The following is a 23,325-nucleotide window of genomic DNA, read 5'->3' as shown; positions in this document are numbered from 1 at the left end:
TGTTATTTATAATGTGTTTAAACTGTATTTATGTTTTACATTGGTTGCCATGTCCTAGCTGTGAGAGATAGGTTGCCATGGTGACAAGGCAAGAAGAGGAGGTGGGCGGAGCTTAAGGAGAAAAAGGTTTGAAAGTGACAGTTAATTTTCAGTCAGGAGGAAGAGACCCTGAGAGAGGGTAGCAGAGTCAGATAGGGACTCTGAGTTAGTTTCAGTCAGGAGGAAGAGACCCTGAGAGAGGGTAGCAGAGTCAGATAGGGACTCTGAGTTTGTTTCAGTCAGGAGGATGAGACCCTGAGAGGAGGAGCAGAGACAGTTAGGGCTCTGTGGTGTGAAGCAGTATAGATTCAGTTAGTTTTAGTGTTTGTGAATATTTCTTCAGCAAGGGAGCTGAAGGGAAACCTCGTTAGATTGCTTGATTGAAAAAGAATCTAACAGAGAGGGGGTTTTAGGATCGCCAGTAGTGGAAGACTGGAGATCAGTGGTTTGATCCGGTATAGGACAAACAGTGTGAATATTCACAACAGGGAACACTGAAATAATAAAGCACTTCACTGTAGAAGGAGTTTATAAGACTGTAACATCTAAAGCCTGAATGTATCTCAACCAAACCATTTTGTAACCATCAAGCATATGCCAAGCTCAACATCTCAATATTGCAACAATTACGCTTTGTTTAATAATAAACTTGTTCTCTTTGTATTTTAAATCTGCCTCCTCCATTGATTTTACGTTCGGTGCATTCCACTCTACCAAAGTTACCTCACAATGCAAATAGGGATAAATAGAGACTTTAAGACCAGCGTCTCTAAACTTATTGGTGGCAGTTTAATTTAATAGCAGTCTAGGAACTTTCTTACATTTTTGGTGGTCCCATTTGGTGGGATTAACACCACGTCTTTACATTTTATTGGTGGCATTGATACGTTCTTTACACAGCCATACTTATTTTCCCTCTTACTCACACTGTCCTTCCTTCTCTCTCTTTTCAGACATTTCCCTCCATCTTTTGGAAGCCTAAGAATTCTTCCTAACTCTAACCAGCAAAGGTAATGGGTTCTTCTTCACAAATGCCAAAAAGCTTACCCAGCTGTCTTTAGGATTTGTGCAAAATGACTTGTAACTAGGACCTAGTGCTCTCCATTAAATTGTGTCAGTCAGTTGGATATACACAGAATTTACAGATCTAAAATGTATTTTTATGCCAAACTTTATTTCTGAAGATCTTAATTCCTCAGTAATGAATAGTTTGTAAAATAATAGAAAAAATTAAAATCATTTGTAAAGTTCCAACAGGAAAATGCATAAGTACAGATGAGAAATCTATGGACCAGCCCTTTGAAGAATGACTGGGAACTGCAATGGCTAATGAACAATATCCAAACAAATTTTGAATTTGTGGCTCTTAAATTTTTAGGTTGTAACACTTCATGATTAATAAATTTTTATGCAGCTAATCAGAAGCTGAAATACTGGGTTTGGTTCTGAGTTGAAGAATTACCATAGGAGTTAAAATATTCAGAGAAGAACTATAGTGATCATGAAGGAAGACAAATCTTATAAGGATAGATATAAGAAGCGCACATGTTTAATTCAGAAAATATAGGAAGAGTATATTCTGAAATTTAAAAAAAATCTCAAAAGGGAGAAGAATAGTTTGTATTATTAAACAGAATAAGAAACAGCAAAACTAACTGCACATGGGACTAAATCTAAAAATGCAGAAACATATCCAAGCTATCACTGGTTTTGAAGACGGTGTTGCACTTTTGTATCCAATACAATGTCATATGAGCAATTTTTTTAAAAGAAAAAAAGCAACCTTTCCCCTACATTAGAGTGATAAACGGAAAGCATCTTCAAATCAACTGCATATTTATAAATGTGCTTTTTCTTTACACTCAGAGTCTTACCCACAAAGGAAAGGACGACATACTCACCTGTATGTACAAACATGTGCTTGACATAATTCTGTTTGGCGGTGAAAGTCTTGTTGCAGAGGGTACACTCATAAGGCTTTTTTTCACCCTGCCCACCTGCTGTGCTGTGGCCTGCAGAAGGAGTCAGGGGTTGTGGGGCTGGCAGTTGGGCAGTAAAAGTTGACAGGCCAGGCTGGGACACTGTCACAAATTGTGTCTGCTGGCCTAAGGATTGGGGTAGGCTGAAGAGAAAAGGCTTAGAACCACTGCCAGCAGTCTGTGTAGTAAAGAGTGCAGGCAGGTAAGTATTGCCAGCTGTGCCGATGACTTGTGTGTTGCTGGTCAGGGTCAGCGGCATCCTCAGATTGCTGGTGAGAGTTTCTGTCTGGCGTAAGTAGAGCTGTGTACTTGGCAATGTTTGGGCAACAGTTGTAGTGATTGAAGGCTGCAAAGTCCCCTTTTCAGTGCTGTTACTAACAGTGAGTAGTGTGCTGTCCCTTTCAATGTCATTGCCTCTCTCTGGTGAGGAGGAATTGGCATCTGTGTGCTGCCGCTGAATGCTTTCAACAGAAGCTTCGTTTTGTTCTGCTTGAGGAGCCTCTTGTTGACCTTCTCGGTTTACACCAGTTATGAATGGTTGCTCAACAGAATCTGGTTCAGTGCCAATAGAAGAACTGACTCCAGAGTCAAAGCTCTCCCCCTTAGGTTCACTCTCAGTGCCTTCTGCTTGATCTGTATCCTCAGTGCATTCCTCAGACTCATTGCGCTCTAGGATCTGTACTCTCTGCTGTCCGTAGTAGTCATAGTCATCTTCCATTTCTTGCTTGATGTGAATATTGCCCACTAATGTTTGGATCCGAACTGGGCGTGGTTGTTTCCGGCAATGTGTGGTTTCTGGAGTAGTGGAGAGATACCGCTCCATCTGCTGCTGTGAGCGCTCATGGATCCGTGTAATCCAGCTGGGCTCCTCCATATGATGGTCTCTGGGAAGTCCAAGTGCTGTTTCATGGTGGCTGACCACTGCTCCACTGTAGAATGAACGCTCTCCACTACCATTCTGCATAGAACAGGCGTACAAAGCTGAGTAGATCCTGTCTACACTGTGTTGTGAGTGGCTTTGCAGGTAGCCAGATTCTGTGTCACTGCTCTGCCCTGAAGTGGCTGATTCAGGAGTTCCTCGAGGTGTCTCTTGGCCAGAATCTTGGATGACTGGATAAATGTCACCCACATTCTGTGAGACAATCCGTGTGCATTCATCGATCACAGTCTTGATCTGCAGGATGCTGGCTGCTGTGAGGATCTGCAAGGCCTCTGACTGGGAAACTCGCAGCACCCCACTGTACATGAAGTCAATGAGCTTTTGTACTGACTGGACTGACACCACAGAGGGAATTTCGATGTCACTGTAGCCCAGTAACAGCTTGTCCTGGAAGAAGGGGCTGCCAGCCGCCAACACACAACGGTGGGCGCGCAGCATGCTCCCGTGAATGCGGACTGTCACATCACAGAAGTGGCCACGGTTGCGTTGCTCGTTAAGGGTTTCGAGCACAGAATTGCTGAAGTTGTGGAGATTGATGCTGTGAATGCGCTCTGTCATCCCCTTGCAACTAATGTTACCTGCAGTAGCAGAAGAAGAGACAAAACAGGAAGACAGGTAAGTCTGAAACCTTTATGCTGGCTTTTTCTCAACAAAGGGCTACACACTGAACATCTAAAGAAGTAAAATCTAGTTTCAGCTCCCTAATCTATTAAATTATAAAATTCTCTAGTTTAGTGATGCTCAAATTCAAGATTTTAAGTTCCAGTTTATTAAAGCATTAGGGAAAGTATGCTAAAATACAGGTTCACTAAAGGTATTACTTGAGGTATATGATGCCCATTTAATTAAAGAGAAAGCAAACTCACAGCCACCTCTTTTGGAGCATGTGAAATATCTTTTTGTAATAATGGATAGCTAATCAGGTGTTTTTCCTCCAAAGTGTACTTAAAAATTCTTATTGGATAGCTGTTTCCTTCCCTCCTTGCTTTAAAGAAGCAAAGTCAGTGAAGTATGTGTATTCAGTTGTACATAAAAATATTAAAATATTTACTACCTACTAGTACATAATTTTTAGAAGAAACTATATTAAATTTTGATGCAAATCACAGCATCTAGCATGTGTAGTCCTAAGGAAGTAACTACCTGCATATGTAAGACCTTCAATGACATAAAGTAAAGTAAGGCAAGGCAGCTTTTGTAGAGGAAAAGCAGAAAAATGCTGTATAGGGAGGGCTAGACACTGTCTGACCCAATTACCCATGACATATTGCTCTCTCAAGCAATTTATCTTCTAGATGTGGATGTGTGGGGAAGTTCAAAGAGATAAGCACTGATTATCCCCTCATCTCAAAATATGCTTTAAAAAGTCACTACAACTATAATGTAGACATTTGCACATGGTTGTAAATAGCCAATGTACATAATCATAAACATGGCTGTGCTCTGCAGTGTAGAAGAAAGGCCAGGCAAATTTTGGACAGACAAGGCTAAGAAACATAGAATGTGAAGCAAAGATATTACTACATAAAGACATGATTTCACTTCTATTATTTCTACCACATCATAGATAATTTCAATTTTCTATGATTTACCAGTTTAGGAAAGATATGAAGACACAATATGGCACTTCTTCTTTAGAAAGGCAGGTAAAAGATGCCATTTATGTGAGGAACAGATTTTTGAGAACCCAACTCAGTATCGAACAAGGTCCTCCAAATGTGCTGTATGACATATTGTCTCAGAGCAGTCTTTGGTATCTACTAAACCCAACCACTCATTTTAAAATAAATTTAAGCTTTTAAAGCTGAGCCAAAGTAAAATTACAAAATTCAGAAAAAGGGAATATATTGATGAGTAGCAAGAAAACCCATAAATAAGATTATATTCAAATAATGAATCTCTCCACATGGAAAACTCCTCATATTGTCAATCAAAAGACATTGTGCAGCTATTCCTCTTTTTTCTTTCTTATTCAGTTTTATTTGAAAAGGTCCAGACTCCCAGGATCCCTGCTATAGACAGATTGCCGCTTCAATGTGAGTGGACATTGTGTGTAATCAGATGCAGAGATTCATGTTAGGATCTTATGTTTCCTTTGAAATTGGCTGAATGTTGGCTTTAAACTAATTGTGCAGCTTTCTACAACATACTGGCTGCTTATGTGCTTCCATATCTATGAAGTATTCAAAATTTCCAGCAAAACATTTCCTTTTCTAAATTACTCCTTTCCATTCTTATTTAAATCCTGCCCATACAGGATGATAGTTTTTCCCTAGATTTCCTGAAAGTAGGAAGGCTAAGGATGGACTCTGGAGAAAATCAGAGTTGAAGGATGGAGAAATCAGATTACTGGCTACTCTCAATCCTGTGACTTTCTCAGGGCATCCAAAATGAAGCTGCTGGAGGCTACCTAGGAGAATTAACCCAAAGTGGGACCCCTCCCTTCCACACACACACCTGAATATGTGTAATGGAACCCCTCTCCAGACTGGCCCTGTATTTCCAACCCATGAACTCTTGACACTCCCCCTGCCCTTTTGCTCAATAGGTCCTATCCAGGATCCAGTAATTGAGTCTCACGATGACCCCTACTATGACCAAGCGGTTCTGTTGATTAGTTCAATATGTTAAATGTAGTCAAACTTCTTGCAATTTTCAAATGAAACAGCCAGATATAGTTGTAAAAAATAAAGCAAGTAAAGATTTATTATATCAAATTAAAGTGCAGGTTATTACCTATAAAGCCCTAAACAATTAGCGACTTGCCTATCTTTGTGACTTTGCCGGCTATATGGCCATGTTCTAGAGGCATTCTCTCCTGACATTTTGCCTGCATCTATGACAAGTATCCTCAAAGGTTGTGAGGTCACAACCTCTGAGAATGCTTGCCGCAGATGCAGGCGAAATGTCAGAAGAGAATGCCTCTAGAGCAGTGGTTCTCAATCTGGGGTCCCCAGATGTTTTTGGCCTACAACTCCCAGAAATCCTAACTGCTGGTAAACTGTTAAACCACTGCTCTAGAACATGGCCACGTAGCCTGAAAAACGTACAACAACCCAGTGATTCCAGCCATGAAAGCCTTTGTCTTATTTTGACCTGTTTTGTTGGGCATGTCCCTTTGTAAGCTGCTCCGAGTCCCTTCGGGAAGATGGAGGTGGGGTATAAAAATAAAGTTATTATATTATTAAATGAACAAGTTAAAAGGAAATGCCCAAATGCCTTCATTCACAGCTTGAAAGCTCCAATTGAGATCTTCCATATTTCTGATGGCCCTAACTCTGTCCTATGTTTTCCCTATCTGACTTTTTAATAGACAATGTGTATCCTCCCCTCGTCCCCAGACCTCCTACACAGTAGTCCCAAAACTGCATGGTATTCATCCCACCATCCCTTTCACAGTAGTCCCTGAATTGTTATTAGCTGGCTCTAACCAGGTTTTCCTGCCTTTTCCTCACAGGGGGCAGTTCTTAACATGGTGGTAGTTTGAACCTAAAAGTACAATAGAATGAGTCTAATGGAAAATGTGACCTAAAGAAGCAATGAGAAAACATGGGAGTTACACATGAAAAATTAAGGAATGCTTGATAAACCTTGTGAATGAGGCAGAGGATTTCGTGATTAAAAAAAAAAACTTTATCTCAAGACATCTAGTAATAAATCACTGTAGGAAAAATCTGTTTTAATTAACAAATATATTAATAAATAAAATTTTCCTTTAAAATTACCCCTCTCTGATAACTATATTGATAAGTGGAAAAAACTTTTTAAATTCAACTACTCACCTAACTGTCACTGCATAGAAAACCCAGAACAAATGAGGTAAGGGATTCTGTCTCATTCTGTTCCCAGACCTGTCATTCTTTTCTAAGTTAATATAGTGGGAAAAGTTTCTGTAGAATTGAAGTGGCCTTTGTTAAGCAACCTGCTTTTGCCCAATGAATATCAACATAGAAATCCCAATGGACTCTACATGAGAAACTACTGTAGAAGAATTTGTTCCATTATGTGAAAGGAGGCCGATTGAGAAATAGTACCCAAATGAAAAGGCATGAAAATGCAAAGGCTATTCTTACCCAAGCAGGCAGTGAATGGGCACAGCTGGGGGTGGTGTGGGGGTAAGGAATGTTATACAGATTGTCCCATGTACTATATTTTCAAAATGATGGCAGTTCAGCTGGGTTTTCTCTTTTGTCTGAGGGTCTAAAATGTGTTAGTTATCCTTGAAAATGTACTAGTAGTTAGGAATATGCATGCCCTATTCTGTTTGGGAAAGAATTGCTGTAATATGTGAGCTACTTTGTGTTATTCAACTATTCTAAACAAAGAAGCAGGTACTCAATACTGAATGGTGTTAACAGTTAATTGTGGCATTTGAGTGTGCATGAAATGTTACTCACATCTACATAGAGCCTAGCAATTATGATTTATAAGCCTGACTAAAGCTGTAGATTCAGAAGCTTATTATGACAGAATACTAAATTTCAGTTAATTGGACTCAAGTTCGTTACTTGAGCTAAACTGATTTCCAGACTATTCTTACTCTGTCTGTCTGTCCATCTATCTATCCATCTTTATATATATCATAATCACTTGCACATTAAGAAAATATCATTTACCATGCCCAGAACCCTGTTGGATACACAGGATATTGTGGAAGGAGGAATCCACTATTTCCTTTGTGCAGTGACCCAATAGGGTCACACTCTATCTGTTGCATAACACCACTATAAGCATCTAGTGTTTTGGGGAGGCTAGATAACATTCAGAGAATGACACCCTCCTAGAATTCTGGAGGGCACACACACACAGACACAACTGGATGCTGATGAGAAGATGGAAGGCAGGTTAAGCGGGGCAGCACTGGGTAATGTAAGCACGAGTTAACTAGTTATGTAACTGTCCTCAAGTCAACTTCAACGTATGGTGACTCTATGAATGAGAGACCTCCAGATCACTCTATCAGCGGCAGCCCTGCTCAGCTCCTGCAGAGCTGTGGAAAGATCAATTAAGGAAGCTTAATTGGTCTTTCCATCCATACATACATTAAAGATCTGGAGCCAAAAACATGCATATTCTCCTAAGCGAAGCTGACTAGAAAATGGAATTTTAGCCTAGCAATTTATCTGAACATTTCAAATATCTATTTCTGCAACATCTATTTAATCCAATACCAGACAAAATACTCTTAATCTTAGAATAATGCTTTGTTGTTGTTCATTTGTTCAGTTGTTTCCGACTCTTCGTGACCTCATGGACCAGCCCACGCCAGAGCTCCCTGTTGGCCGTCACCTTTCCCAGAATAATGCTACTTAATCAAAACATGTATAAGATTATATACAGGCAGCTCCAAGTTACAAACAAGATAGGTTTCATAGGTTTATTCTTAAGTTGGAACAGGTACATTTTAAAAAGTGTAACTCCAGTCATGTGTGTGTGTTTATTAATACAATACAATACAATGCAATACAATACATATAAAACTGCACTCCATGCAATCATGACCTAGGAGGCGTCTACGGACAATGCTGGGCTCTTTGGCTCAGAAATGGAGATGGGCACCACCTCCCAGAATCAGATTTGACTAGACTTAATGTCGAGGAGAAACCTTTACCTTTACGTATACATATACACCCGCCCTGAGTCGCCTGAGGGTTGAGAAGGGCAGTATACAAATACAGTAAATAAATAAATAAATAAATAAATACACATATACATATACATATAGAGGAACAGGTATATTTTAAAAAGTGCTATCTCCAGCCACTCACTCACACAGCTTTGGATAGAATAGGGAAGGGTTAACATCCCTGTAGTTTTTGTTTTGCTGTCAGAAGACTTCACCTCACTTTCTGTCCCTGTGAATTAGACTTTGAAAAATTTGGCTTCTTATGGAAACAAGAATTGGTGAGAAAGCTTCAGTGGAGATATCCTTTTCCCATGATAACACTTCCAAGAGTAAATTTCCCTTCCTAGGGGTAGATTTCTCACTTCCTGTTGTTTCACCCCCATTCTTAACTGTGCGTCCAGGCATGTAGCCCCCCCGAAATTCTCATGGTGGTCCGCGAGAAGGTCTTACTGGTACATTATTTAAACTGTTATGTTTATTCATATCATGATCTGATCACCATGCTCAATATATCCCATATGCATGGGGGTATTGGGGTAACAATACAAAAGGTTTGCTAGGGTAGACCCTCTTTCACTCAGACTCAGCCCCCCTGAACCAAACTCACTCCCCCCCCCCCCCCCAGAAACAAAATCCTGGCTACGGGCCTGTGTGCGTCATTTCTGTCGGATGTGTGTAACTCAGAGACTGTCTTTACAGAGACATGGTGCAGAATTTAAGGTTACCTCAGTGCACATTTTCCTAATAGATTTTGAATGTGGAGTCGAAACTGAAATTACCATATAACTTTGATTTTCCTTTTTGTAACTGGACTTTATTTAATCAAAGACCACTTTCATTAATAAAATATTTTAGAGATTCGTTTGATTTCACTCTCTCTCTATTCCATGGATGGAGACAAATCATGTGATGGATATGTATGTGAGTTTCCCCTTGATATTATCCGCTTTTCTTTGATACTAAAAAGTAAGTCAAGTAATACTTCTATTTCTAAGTTTAAAACAGAGATATTGGTGTTTTCAAAAGTGCAAAGAATCTTTTGAGGATAATTATATTCTATATTGCAGTGTATTAGATAAGAGGAATGCTCTTCTTCTAAAAAGAAACTTATTTGGAGTAACCTCTTTGGCTGATACTTGTTTAGCTTTCACATAAAGATCCAATATAACAATAGCAGACTAAAAATAATTGACAATGCAGTTGTACTGGATTACATCACTGCTGTATAAGTGGTTCAGCAGTCTTTTGCATAGTTGCTTGCCCAACAAAAATGGCATTAGATGCCACTCTTGTGCTGCTCTGAACAAAAGCAACTGCTAGAATGTGCAACGACAACGGTTAAAATTTGCTTGGTTTGCCAAAAACCTGTGGGAACAGTATACAAAAAGCTGCACCGTTCTACCCACTCTGACTGGCACATGTCTCAGTTAATTCCCAGCAACAGTGGCGGCAGCAAGGCAAATGCTTCCCTGGCCAGCCCAAGCAATGCCTCAGTAGTGTGTGCCACTGCGGGAGATTGAGAAAGTGGAGAAAAGGGAGCAGACTGCCCTCTTGCAGGTAGCCTGTTTGAAATAGAAAAGTAGGCAGGAAAAAAGAGATGAGGCAGAGCAAGGAAGAAAGACACAGAGAGGGAGAGGATCTACCAGAAAGCACCTGACCTTGTTTTCTTTCCTTCTTTTTGTTGCAGGCAAGCATGCATTTCTCCAGTCAATATAATCATGCAGTGGAATTAAAATGACAGAAAATTTAAGGCTAACTATGTTTAATGTCCAAAAGATTTCAATCAAAACCTTTCACTGTAATCGGATTTTGCATCTTGCTGCACTGTTAACAACATCTCTTGCACTTTTGATGAGTTCCTTCAAAATAAATTATTTATCTGTCTTAAGAACATTTTCTTAAATTAGTAGCCATATAAATAAGATCTGAGCTGAAGATACAATTTATTTGTTTGTTTACTGTAACTAACATATTTATAAGTTATAAGCCATATAGATGCATGAACTAAATATGTAAACATTGCTATTTCTAAACAATGTTTTTTTTTTTGTATTTGCAATAAAAATGGCCACATGATGGCATCATTTCTCAAGAAAAAGACTCATGCACACAAACTCTGGTTGTTATCAATTAGTTTAAATATTCAATATGTAGGTCTTGGCAGAGCTTGCAATTGTAGGTTTATCAGCCTTTTCTGGCTATTTTTACAGCTTCCTATCAGATAAAAACATATCACAGTTTTGTTCATCATATCATCTTCAACCCTGAAACCTATACTTCCTAAATATCTGGTATTAAGGAATCATTAATAAAATAGCCATCTAAGGAAAACACTCAGCAACATCGCACCCTTTCTTTTATGCATAGCACCACACATAAACCATGTAGTAAATGTTTGGAGGAGAAACATACCATGCTTGTCCATAACCTCATGTACAGTCCAAAGTAAAAATAGGATTCTGTATGTAGAATCATAGAATCATAGACTTCAAAGAGACTTCATGAGCCATCCAGTCCAACCTCCTGCCAAGTAGCAGGACAATCGCATTCAAAGCACCCCCAACAGATGGCCATCCAACCTCTGTTTAAAAGCCTCCATAGAAGGAGCTTGCACCACACTTCGGGGTAGAGAGTTCCACTGCTGAACACCTCTCACAGTTAAGAAGTTCTTCCTAATGTTCAGGTGCAATGTCTTTTCTTGTAGTTTGAACCCATTGCTCCGTGTCCTTGTCTCCAGGGCTGGAGAAAACAAGCTTGCTCCCTCCTCCCTATGACTTCCCCTCACGTATTTATACATGGCTATCATGTCTCCTCTCAGCCTTCTCTTCTGCAGGCTAAACATGCCCAGCTCTTTAAGCCTCATAGGGCTTGCTCTCCAGACCCTTGATCATTTTAGTCGCCCTCCTCTGGACACATTCCAGCTTGTCAATATCTCTCTTCAACTGTGGTGCCCAGAATTGGACACAGTATTCCAGGTGTGGTCTAAACAAGGCAGAATAGAAGGGAAGCATGACTTCCCTGGATCTAGACACTATACTCCTATTTGTGCAGGCCAAAATCCCATTGGCTTTTTAAACTGCATCATCAGTGTTGGCTCATGTTTAACTTGTTGTCCACGAGAGCTCCAAGATCTTTTTCACACGTACTGCTCTTGAGTCAGGTGTCCCCCATTCTGTATTTTTGCATTTCATTTTTTCTGCCCAAGTGGAGTATCATGCATTTATCCCTATTGAACTTCTAAGTGTGTGTTAGTTTTGGCCCATCTCTCTAATCTGCTAAGATAGTTTTGAATTCTGCTCCTGTCTTCTGGAGTATTGGCTATCCCTCCCAATTTGGTGTCGTCTGCAAACTTGATGGTCATGCCTTCTAACACTTCATCTAAGTCATTAATAAAGATGTTGAACAGGACTGGGCCCAGAACGGAACCCTACGGTACTCCGTTCATCACTTCTTTTCAGGATGAAGAGGAAGCATTGGTGAGCACCCTCTGGGTTCATTCATTTAACTAATTACAGATCCACCTAACCATAATTTTGCCTAGTCCACATTTCACTAGTTTGTTTTCCAGAAGGTCATGGGGACTTTGTCGAAGGCTTTACTGAAATCAAGGTATGCTACATCCACGGCATTCCCCACATCTATCCAGCTTGTAACTCTATCGAAAAAAGAGATCAGATTAGTCTGGCATGACTTGTTTTTGATAAATCTGTGTTGACTATTAGCGATGACTGCATTCGTTTCTAAGTGTTTGCAGACCACTTTTTAACAATCTTTTCCAGAATCTTGCCTGGTATTTGTTGCTGTGTGCCTTCAAATTGTTTCTGATTTATAGCAATCTTATTACAGTTGGTTTAAATTTTTTTTTTCAAAGGGTCCTTGCCTTTCTTTGTCTTCCTCTGAGGCTGGGAGAGTGTAACTTTCCCATAGATATCCAGTGGGTTTTTGTGGTCAAGCAGGGATTCAAATCCTGGTTTCTCTAGTCATAGTTCAACACTCAAACCACTACACTAGATTGGTTCTAATGGGATTCTACACATGGTATCAGGAAATCCTGCAGGATTCTGAACAGCATGTAAGGTTATGCATTTGTCTTACATGGATGAAGTCTCAAAGGGGAAAAGACCAATGGATGTCAGGAAGCAAAATCCATCATACATTCACTGCATGTGAAGCAGAACAAAAGGGAAGTTTCACATTCTTCCCTGATAAAACATTTTTTCTACATGTATGATGTTTATCTCAACTATTTCTACTTAGCAGGTCCTCTAAGTGCAACACTAAGTGTTACTTATCCACTCATGTTCATACATGAATTAGACTGCACACAGAAAGTTAATTTTGTCTTCAATTACATGCTTCAATGCAATATGATTACCTTACTTGAACTCTAGCTATCCTGGCTGCACTAAACAGGAAGTTGACATCAGCAGAACTATGTAAACTAAATATTTTGGCCGGAATCCTATGGCCTGAAGCTATTTGTAAAATAGACTTTAGTATGAGAAGTTAGACACTTTCACAGTTCATGCCAGTGAGGTAGGCACAACATAGTTTTGCAAGCAGAAGAGTGACACCAACAACTAATGGCAACAGGTACCCTTAACCACCCATTGTCTATACAGATATTTCCTGCCATGTGCTTCCCGTGAATGTTTGGCTCTGTATGGACCTATCAGTTTCATGAATGCCAGTTCTGAGACCAAGGCACTGTATGACAGGCAACTGAAAATACTGTCTGTGATTTACTCTCAGATCAGACATTATAAAAAGTAAGTGAATCTCAACAAAACGACTAGTCATGGGGCAGAGATGTGAAGACTGCTGCATTATTCTGCCAGTAGGGCCTTTTGTTCCATAAGTACTTAATAGTATTTGATTCTAGTTGCTTCATATATTCAACCTTTTCCTCCCTCTATGCAGATAAATATTTTCTTTGGGAGAAAACAAGTAATTCTGTGTAGTTCTAACACATTCAAATGTATTTCAGGAAATTATTCTACATAGAAATACATTTTTTGTGAAAATATTGTGCCACAGTTAGTTACAGATAATTACTTCTTAATGCATAAAATATTGTTTCCATTTTGGACAACAAATAAATAAACACTAGACAGAAAACTCTCCCCACCCCATACCTGCTACCCATAGCTATCACACATAAAACATGTATGTATTTTTTGCGCAAAATAACATTCTAGTTATGTTTTAGAATCTGCAAATAGTGGCTAAAGATTGCACTTTTTTTGCCAGTATGGGATTTTTCCAACTGGATTTTCCAGATTCAGGAAACAAATAATGGGTTATAATATTTGCATCCCTACCTTGGAATTTGAAATAATCTAATACACAACTGTTGCAAAGGAAAGTGAACTATAATAAACATGTGATACTGCATGTGACACTTGGAGTGCTTCTGTGAGCTGCCCCAAGTCCTTTTGGGCAGATGGTGGCGGGGTATAAATAAAGACTATTATTATTATTTATTATTAAGAGTCTCCACACAAGCACCTGAGTTTTTATTTATGTATTTATTTACTATATTTATATCCTGCTTTCTTGACTCCAAAGGCGGCTTACAGCATAGGCAATAATTCAATGCCTTAAGAACAATATACAACCAATAAACAATTAAATAAAAAATGTACTGACCGTCAGTTGATTTAGTTTGGTTGCAAATGTTAATTTACTGCTTATTCCATTTTTATATCTACTTTCCAGTCAGATGATCATCACTTTGACTCGCAACAATAAAAAACATGAGAAAATAATGCAACTATTTAGAAGCCACCTTGAAAACTGTTTTGAGAGACAGGCAGGATATAATCACAACTATATCAATAAATCATATAATAATAAATCTAATCTAAGGGATTGTATAATTTTTTGCAAAGAGATTGCATAGCTATTAATATGATGTGACTATTGCAGTTTCTTAAAGGTCCACCATGATCATAAACATGACTGCTACCTGTCTACAAGGTTCAGAGGCAGCCTCCCTAGTTATTACCCATATTTACTTGAGTATAATGTGCCATCAAATCGAATGTGCAAACCCCTGCATGCTAAGAATTCTTTCTTTAAAAACAAAAGTGAGCACCAAAGCTTCTAGCAATGGGAAAAAGCCCTAGGGATGCATCTATGCTGTATAATGAATCCATTTTAATTGCCTCAGTACAATGCTATGGAATCATGGGGGCTGTAGTTTTACAAGGCTTTGTGCCTTCTCTACCAAAGAAGTAAGATGCCTCACCAAACTATAAATCTCAGGATTACATAGCATTGATCTATGACAATTAAATTACAGATGACATGCCTCAAACAACAGCTCCAAGAACTCCTGAAGCAGCTTCCCATATTGCTTTGGTTCAGCACTAAGATTACAGTATTATGTGAACCTAATTCACACCCTAATTTTGGGAAGGTGATTTCGCCAAAAAAGGCGAGTAAATACAATAGTTATAATTAATGGTGAGTAATAGAGGGGAAAGGTGGGCCTTCCAGTAGCATCAGACTGGCAACTATGGAAAGCAGGCCTCTGTAAACAGAGGACTTTATTCTAATGCAGGAGGGTTCATATGTTTGCATCTATTCAGGGTTGCCCAATGTGCTTCTAAGGCATTTGCATGGGAGCAGACTGCCAGTTAATACAAATGGCTTCATGATGTATTTATGTGGACAGGGAAGGAATTTATGTAATCAGAATTTTGAATAAAATTCACTAAACTTGGCAAATGCTCTTAGAATGATTTCTCAATAAAAGAATGCTGTACGTTTTACAGTTTTCCATTACCTAGCAATACTCATTTTCCCCACAATAAACAACCATGTGTACTTGAAGGGGCATGTCCAGATGTTTTTGCACAACTCATATTTAGTCAAACATTTTTGTCCAAAGTCACACACATTTGAAGAAAAAGTCGATTTGCAAGTGCTCAAACCAGGATTATTATGCTTAATGGTCTATAGCAGCTGAGGAATGTTGGTGAAGTCAGCCGAATAAGAAGTCTGGTGAATGGGAAGAAACTGGCTGCTACAGAATGCTGAGGCCGTATTAGCTTAAAATCAATGACAAAGAACACAACTGGAAATCCAAAGTGCTGCTACAGAGCATAGTGGGGGAAGGTGTCCTTTCCCTGAGGCCAGACCAACACAGTGGTTCTACTTTCAACAAGGATGAAAGCTGAACAGGAGCACTCCTGTTTGGGGTTGGAGGTAATTTCCAAAATGTTAACTATGCAAATATTGCTTCATTTACAATTTAAATGATTTTTTTTAAAAAAACAAAAACAAAATATGCTCTTGGAAAATACTTTTAAATTTATATTACAGTGGGCCCTTGGTATCCACTCGACTTTGGTTTCAGGCCTCCCTATGGATAACAAATTCTATGGATGTTAAAGTTCCATTTCATACAATGGCATAGTGGTGATCCTTATATAGTCAATGTTGATATAGTCATCATAGTCAATGTTTGCTTTTTGGATTAAAATATTTTGAAGTTACAGATGGCTGAATCCATGGATTTGGAATCAGTGGATATAGAGGACTGACTTGTGAACTCCCAAGGAGAAAGTGCTACATGTCATGCATTTTTCAAGGATATGCAACATATTCGAACCTGGTCTAGGTTTTTCAAAATGCAATTATTCGAACAACACTTCATGTTTTTGACTTTGTCATGACCTCTTGAAAAATGTCTCACATCTGCTAAGTATGAATATCAGTTTGTTTTATAATTAGGTCCCCATAGGATCCTGTATATTTGCCTTTATATATCAGAACAAAGAGAGAACTAGGTTTCATATAATACAGCCACAACACAATAGCCTGGAATACAACAGCAATCTGATAATCCTCTTCATTACACTACTGAAAAACACATGGTGTGGTTGACTGCCATCAAGCTGACTTCATCTTATGGTGATCTTATGAACTACTGACTTCCAAATCATTCTATAATCAACAACTCTTCTCAAGTCCTATAGACCCAGAGCCATAATTTGCTCGACTGAATCTATCTATGTATCTGGAATATGGTCCTCCCCCTTCCCTACTGCCTTCAGACCACTTAAAGAGTTTTGAAAAAGATTGGCAGAAGATAAGCAAGGCTCTTGGGAACTTTATGACTGCATTTGGGGATGACTGATTCAACATCTGGACATTTTATTCAGAATGGAAGTGTTTTTTCAACAGTATTCATGTTTAATTTTGAATAAACCACCTGGGCATGAACTCCTGGGGAGATTGCAGGTATAGTGACTTTTGTGGGAGTTGGCTTTCGTGGGGTGGCATTGTTTTAAGATCAGATTTCATTGGGAGGGAGGTGGGTAGGGAGGGGGCAGAGGCACAGTAATTTGGGTGAAGATTTCCAGGGACATTGCCATATACAAGACAGATCTTCTTCACCCAGGGTAGAAGGGAAACACAGAATGCCTTGTGCCAATGTGAGCCCCCACTTCTTGACACTACACAGATCTTCCAGCAGGCTGAATGGGATTGGGATGGGGGATTGGTTCATAAAATGAAGGTGGGAAAATGTGGGATAGAAACTGATAACTTAACAATGTTGTTGAGGGATAAAGTCATTGGACACGTTTTTAGAAGAATGAAAACATTTTATCAATATCTATCTGAGGGAAAGGTTTAGTATTTGTAGGTTTGGTAATATAAACTGTCGCAATATTTATTTGTTAATATTAAAATAAGCAAAAGTAAACAATTTGTGGAATATAAGGTGAAAGAAAAAATACTAAATTTAGAGAAACTGAAACAAGGGAAGTAAAATCAATTTATGTACAAATGTTTGTAATTTAGACTTGGAGATTTATTTAACTCAAGAATGTGCATTTTTTTTATTTAAGGGTCCAGTTTTCCTAGCAAAAGCATAGCAGCAAAAAGAAAAATCATAAAGAGAAGATATACAAGAAATATATGCCAAACATATAAAAAAAACACAGAGACATTTTTAACTATGATAAAGTCAGTACAGGCTAAGGGCGTAACAAAAGTCTTAATGAAATACATTTCACTTTAATGTGTTGTCGAAGGCTTTCATGGCCGGAATCAGTGGGTAGCTGTGAGTTTTCCAGGCTGTATGGCCATGTTCTAGAAGTATCCTCAGAGGTTGTGAAGTTTGTTGGAAACAAGGCAAGTGGTGCTTATATTTCTGTGGAATGTTCAGGGTGGGAGAAAGAACCCTTGTCTGTTTGAGGCAAGTGTGGCTGCTGCAGCTGATCACCTTGATTAACACTGAATAAAGAACAACCACCTAACCACCTAACCTAACCAGCTAACCACCTCCCAACAAAGGATTATCCCAGGCAGGAAGCAGCCAAGCCTTGAAGCTGCATCCTCTGAGGATGCCTGCCATAGATGTGGGCAAAATGTCAGGATGCTTCTGGAACATGGCCATATAGCCCAGAAAACTCACAGTAACCCATTTTACTTTAATTCGTATTTATACAGCTTTTAGAAGTAGCTGAAATGTTTCACCAACATATTTTCAGCTATCCCTGAAATCTCACTCTAAGACAGGGCAGTAGTATGATCCATTATTATAAATGAGTGCAGAGACTAAAAACCAACGACTTGCCTAAGGCCACAGAGTGAGAAATTTTGGGAAGCCAACTAAGACCAATTTGTGATGTACTTTGCAGATAAACCTGTTGTTTTCCTGTTTGTTGGGTCAGTTTTTGATATTAGATTTGACAGACTTGATTTTACTGGGATATGGACTTGGACTAGTTTAAATTTGACTTGGTTCCCTGAACAAAACCCAATCTTAAGATACTTGGATTCACACACAAACACATAAACATTGTTTGTAGTAGAATCTCATCTGGCCACATCTGCACTAAAGGACATCTACCCAGTAATTATTAGTTATCTGATTGCTCAGATGCAATTTTGGATTTTGTTGTATTTTGCTGCTTTCACCATTTATTCTTATACAGTTTTTTAAAAAGTAAGAAATGAAAGTGATACCCTTACTTTTATTGCAATGACCTGATTTTTTATAGGCCTCCACAAAGTCTGGTTGGATTCAAGGCTCTTGGATGCCATCCCTCTTCCTTCTTTCCTGTCATTTTAAATCCATTTCAGAAGGAGGAAACTATGACATTGCAAATCATCAGTGAAAGTGAGGTTTTCACATTTCCATGTCATTTAAGGGCGTCCCTTCTTTTAAAGTTCAGTATTTTGAACAGTTGAACAGTATTATAGTTTCTACAATCTAATTTGAGCTACTTTGTAATCTATTTTGAAAGGGACTAATGAGGAAATAAGTGAGAGTGTTAATATTGATTCATCTTTGAGTTAAACATAGAACTGAATGACAAAGCAGAAAAATAGTTCTCTGGAAATACTGGACTATCCTTTATTTTGAGAAACTGGACTATAGTGGTTAGTTGCTAGTTTCAAATGGGAACTATGCATTAGGAAGAAGCTAGCAAAAAGTATTTTCAGCCTTGAGAACTAAGAGTAATTAACTTCCAATACAAATTTAGGGCCTCATTTAGTGGTTTAGATTTGGCCCTGATTCAGTTTGAGCCAGTCTGATCCCAATGCAAAATAACAGGAATCTGATTCTATAACCAAAAATGGGGAATCCAGACCTTTCTGTCTCCCTTTAATTTGCATTAGGAAATAAAAACAGTGAACAATCTTTTTGGTGTTAGCTATTTTAAAGCCTGGGTTTTTATTTAGTTTGCTTAAAACAGTCAGTAGTATTATTATTTTGTTTTCTTATATACATGCACAAAATGTGGAGATGTTGTAGCTACATTGAGCTTTATGCTATTCTGTTTTAAAGTTTGCTTTAGCACAAAAGTTGCTGATATGGTTCCTCTGTATTCAGTCTTTTTAATAGACTGAAGTCAAACTCAAACATAGCCTTAAAAACACAAGTCAAATAAAGGTGGGGGAGAGATGTCCTTGTCTAACAAAATAACACTGAGACCAGTGGATATATATGATCACAGAAGTGGTGGAAAGAATATCTGAATAGTCAAGAGAAAAAATTAAGAAAGTATCTTCCTTCAAAAACTTCAATGAGTAGAACTCTCCAGATGCTTCCTCCCCAACCCCACAAAGGTCTTAAATATACTTGAGATGTACTCCCAGCCAGCCTATACTTTTTCCTTATTTGGGATTGTCATGGACTATATTCTGACAGTTGATGCATGATGATGGTAACATCTGCATTGCTGTCAACTACAGGTAGCAAGAACAATCTTCCCCTTTCTTACCTGCCCCCCCCCCCCACCTAATACCAGGTAAGGGGAGAGGACTGAGAAGGCTATAGCCCTTCCAACCACTGCTTTGCTCCTCACTTCTGATGGTGCATGGGAAAAGTCAAGATAAGATCATGGAAGACTATAACGTTCCCATCCTTGCTTGGCTTCCTGACTCTCCTCCCCCACCACCATATTTTTCAAAGACGTTTGGCAGCAAAGAGAAAATATATTGCATTATTCATTCTCTACTACACAATTCTTGACCAAGTAGTTCATGAATTTACCATCTGTTCCAGAAATGAGAGGGGTTCTACAACAACAGAGCTGTCAGTAAAAGGGACATTATATTGACTGCTGTACAGTTGTGAAAATGGCTGTTAATTTAAAGTTTTCAGGTTTTAACTGGAAAGATGAAATTGTCACAATGCAATGTTCTATGTTTTTGCTGCTCAATATTACGGCTGAGTCTTCACTTAATGTGCCTACAGATTAAGCTGTATATGCAAAGATAATTCTTATGTTCTGAAAAATAGTAATAATATCTCATCCAGTAACTTTATCATATGCAGCTATTGGATAAAGTAGGCAGATGTTTGTATTTGATAGTATGGGTTATCATGGGAAATTGAGAAGAACATATATCTCCAACTGCATTACCATACTTACAATCAAGTGACCCTGTACGTGTGTGCAGGTTTGTTGATGAATGTGATGAATGGATGAGAACTGGGCTCAGAGAGGGGTCAGTTTCAAAGTTCAGGCAGGAAAGGCCCAACTTGGCGCTGTATGCACCCGTCTGCGTAATCTCATTCTCCTCAAACTCCTTCTGTTTTTCAACTGTCTTGGGTATTTTCCTGAAAACAAACAAAGAGACTTTTGAGGGAACTGGTTGCATACGTAGGAGAGAACATTTTTAGAATTTTATAAAATGTTTAACTTAAAAAGGAAAAAGCATCTTTTCCATACTCTTGATTTGGAACCATGCCATTCCTTGTATCTATAATACTGATGCAATAGTCTAGGGATCATTTAAAAGCATATGGAAGGCAAACCTCTGTCTGGTGATTTCACAGTAGGTAAAACCTGCTCAGTTACTTTTGGCAATTAGGAGAAAGTCAAATACAGAAATAAATAAATAAAATATATTTTTAAAAGAGACAGTGTTAATGGTTGTACTTGTGAAAAAATGCACATTGTAATATAGATGGTGTATACTCATGCTTATGTTTAGAAATAGGTAAACAATCGGCTCCAAAAACTTGGGTTGACTTCTCCATGAACCAGTTTAAGTACTGTAGTTTAACTCTTATTAAAAAAGGAACCATCCCCTTCAATGATTAGAGTGGCAAAAGCTAGAGCTGATTCTGTCCTGGGTGAACCTAAAAGAAGCACTGATCCCACTATTCTCTTCTGCCATGGGGAAGAAGCATGGTCCTCTGAGGCAGTGATTGTGTTTTTACCCTTTGTGGAATGAACCCCCTCCATAATTATGATCCCCAGACATACCCTCAACTTACTTACACATGAGGCTAACTTATACATGAGTACATATGACACGTAGTTTTACATATATGAGGGTTTTTTGTCACAAGGGAACAGTTATCATTGGAGTTCAAGTCTCCACAATCCATATACAGTATAACTAACTAGTTCATCATTTTGGCCCTCATGCTAGATCTTGGTCAGGTAGGGAGATCAATACAAAATGTGATTCAAAGTATGAATGTATAGATTTATAGTATTTCTGCATTGCTTCCAAGCCGACAAGACCTCCTGGGGTAATGAACAAATTAAAACAAATTAAAAAAAACTACAATGCTGAAAACATTAAAAAAATTAAATACTTTAAAAAACCCTCTAAGAGTCTAAAAACCATTCTAGATTGTAATTGTAAACTAAATATATATATCAGCAAACTGTCTACTATCAGTCATGTGTACTGTACTGTTTTCATGCTCATTACAAAGCAATTAAGAATTAACTATTAAGAATTAGGTCAACATAAATTCTTGTAATTTAAGAAAACAGTTTGACTTCCAGTTACACAAAAACAGGTGTAGTACAAAACCAATGATCAACAATGAGAAGAAAGGAGTTAAAGCTTCCTGATCTGTTTAAACACATGCTGAAGTTACTTCCACATTTAAATGGATCACTGGAAGCTACTTTATAGTCAGACCAATGGCTAATCTAGTTCAGGACTGCTTTCACTGACTGACAGCTATTTTCCATGGTTTCAGAAAGGATTTTTTTTCTTAAACTTTACCTGGGAATGCCAGGAATTAAGAAATTAGGGGTATTTTGTTAATGGCCTTCAAGTTGACTATGATATACACCTGGGCTTCCAGGGTCAGCGCTGAATCCAGGAGAACCCCTAAGTTGCGGACTTGCATCCTTAGGGGGAGTGTTAGCCTGTAAAGAATGGGCTGCTACCCTATATCCTGATTGACCACCTGACTGACCAGGAGGACCTCTGTCTTGTCTGGATTGAGCTTCAATTTGTTAGCCCTCATCCATCCCATCACGGCAGTCAAACAGTGGTTTAGGACCAAGGCAGCTTCCTTGGCTTTAGTTGGAAACGAGTAATAGAATTGTATGCCATAGATGGATGACCACCCCAACGGTTTCATGTAGATGCTAAATAGCTTGGGGGATAAAATCGAGCCTTGCGGGACTCTACAAGCCAATGGCCAAGGGTCCGAGCAGGCATCCCCCATCACCACCTTCTGGGTCCAGCCCTCACGGAACAACAGAGTCAATGTAGAATGGTGCCTCCAAGTACTATCCCAGAGAGTCGACCCAGAAGGATACCATGGTCGATGCCATCAAAAGCCACTAAGAGGTCCAGAAAAACCAATAGGGACACACTCCCCCTGCCTAGTTCTCTGAGGAGGTCATCCACCAAAGCGACCAAAGCTGTCTCTGTTCCGTAGCTAGGCCTAAAGACACACTAGATAATCAGTTCCATTCAAGAATTCCTGGAGATGAGTAGCAACCACTCACTCCAGAACCTTGTCCAAAATGGGGAGATTGGAAATAGGCGGATAGTTGTTTAACACCAAGAGATCCTGGGACAGTTTTTTCAAAACTGGTCTTACAACTGCCATTTTAAGGCAGGTTGGTATTTTACCTTGCCCCTGGTCATAATTTAAAATTTAAATATCTATGAAAATGTGATTGCAGACACCCCACATATTGCTGAACATGTGATGCAACTTACTTATTTGAGAAAGTTTACTTTAAAATGGTCTTTAAAAATATGTGTGTTATCAGAGCAATTAATGGGAGAGTGCTACATTAATAATTAGGTAAGCTGAAATAATAAGAGTAATTACAATAAAAATAAGCTTATTTATTTGGGGTTCTTTTACCCCGCCCTTCTCACCCCGAAGGGGACTCAGGGCGGCTTACAAAAGCAAAGGCACAATTTGATGCCTGCATCATAAAGACAATCAAGCTTGCTTGCAGGAGCACAATTTTGAAGAAAGTAATACAGTACCGATCATA

General features: G+C 38.8%; 1 protein-coding gene across 8 annotated transcripts in view; it reads right to left on the bottom strand.

Moving 5' to 3' along the window:
- The window catches only part of ZBTB20 (zinc finger and BTB domain containing 20), a 607,051-nt gene that overhangs the window by 5,405 nt on the left and 578,321 nt on the right, over positions 1-23,325 (bottom strand). For all 8 annotated transcript variants that reach the window (XM_060770782.2, XM_060770779.2, XM_060770783.2 and 5 more), the window contains 2 exons: positions 20,485-20,672; positions 1,941-3,536 (listed from right to left, as the gene is read on the bottom strand). In XM_060770782.2, the coding sequence (XP_060626765.2) occupies positions 1,941-3,536; positions 20,485-20,672 (1,784 nt within the window). The remainder of the gene's footprint in view (positions 1-1,940; positions 3,537-20,484; positions 20,673-23,325) is intronic.

This window comes from Anolis sagrei, chromosome 3, assembly GCF_037176765.1.
Source record: "Anolis sagrei isolate rAnoSag1 chromosome 3, rAnoSag1.mat, whole genome shotgun sequence".
Lineage (NCBI taxonomy): Eukaryota > Metazoa > Chordata > Lepidosauria > Squamata > Dactyloidae > Anolis > Anolis sagrei.
Note: the sequence above shows the minus strand (reverse complement) of the source record. Positions and strands in the feature narration are given on the sequence as shown.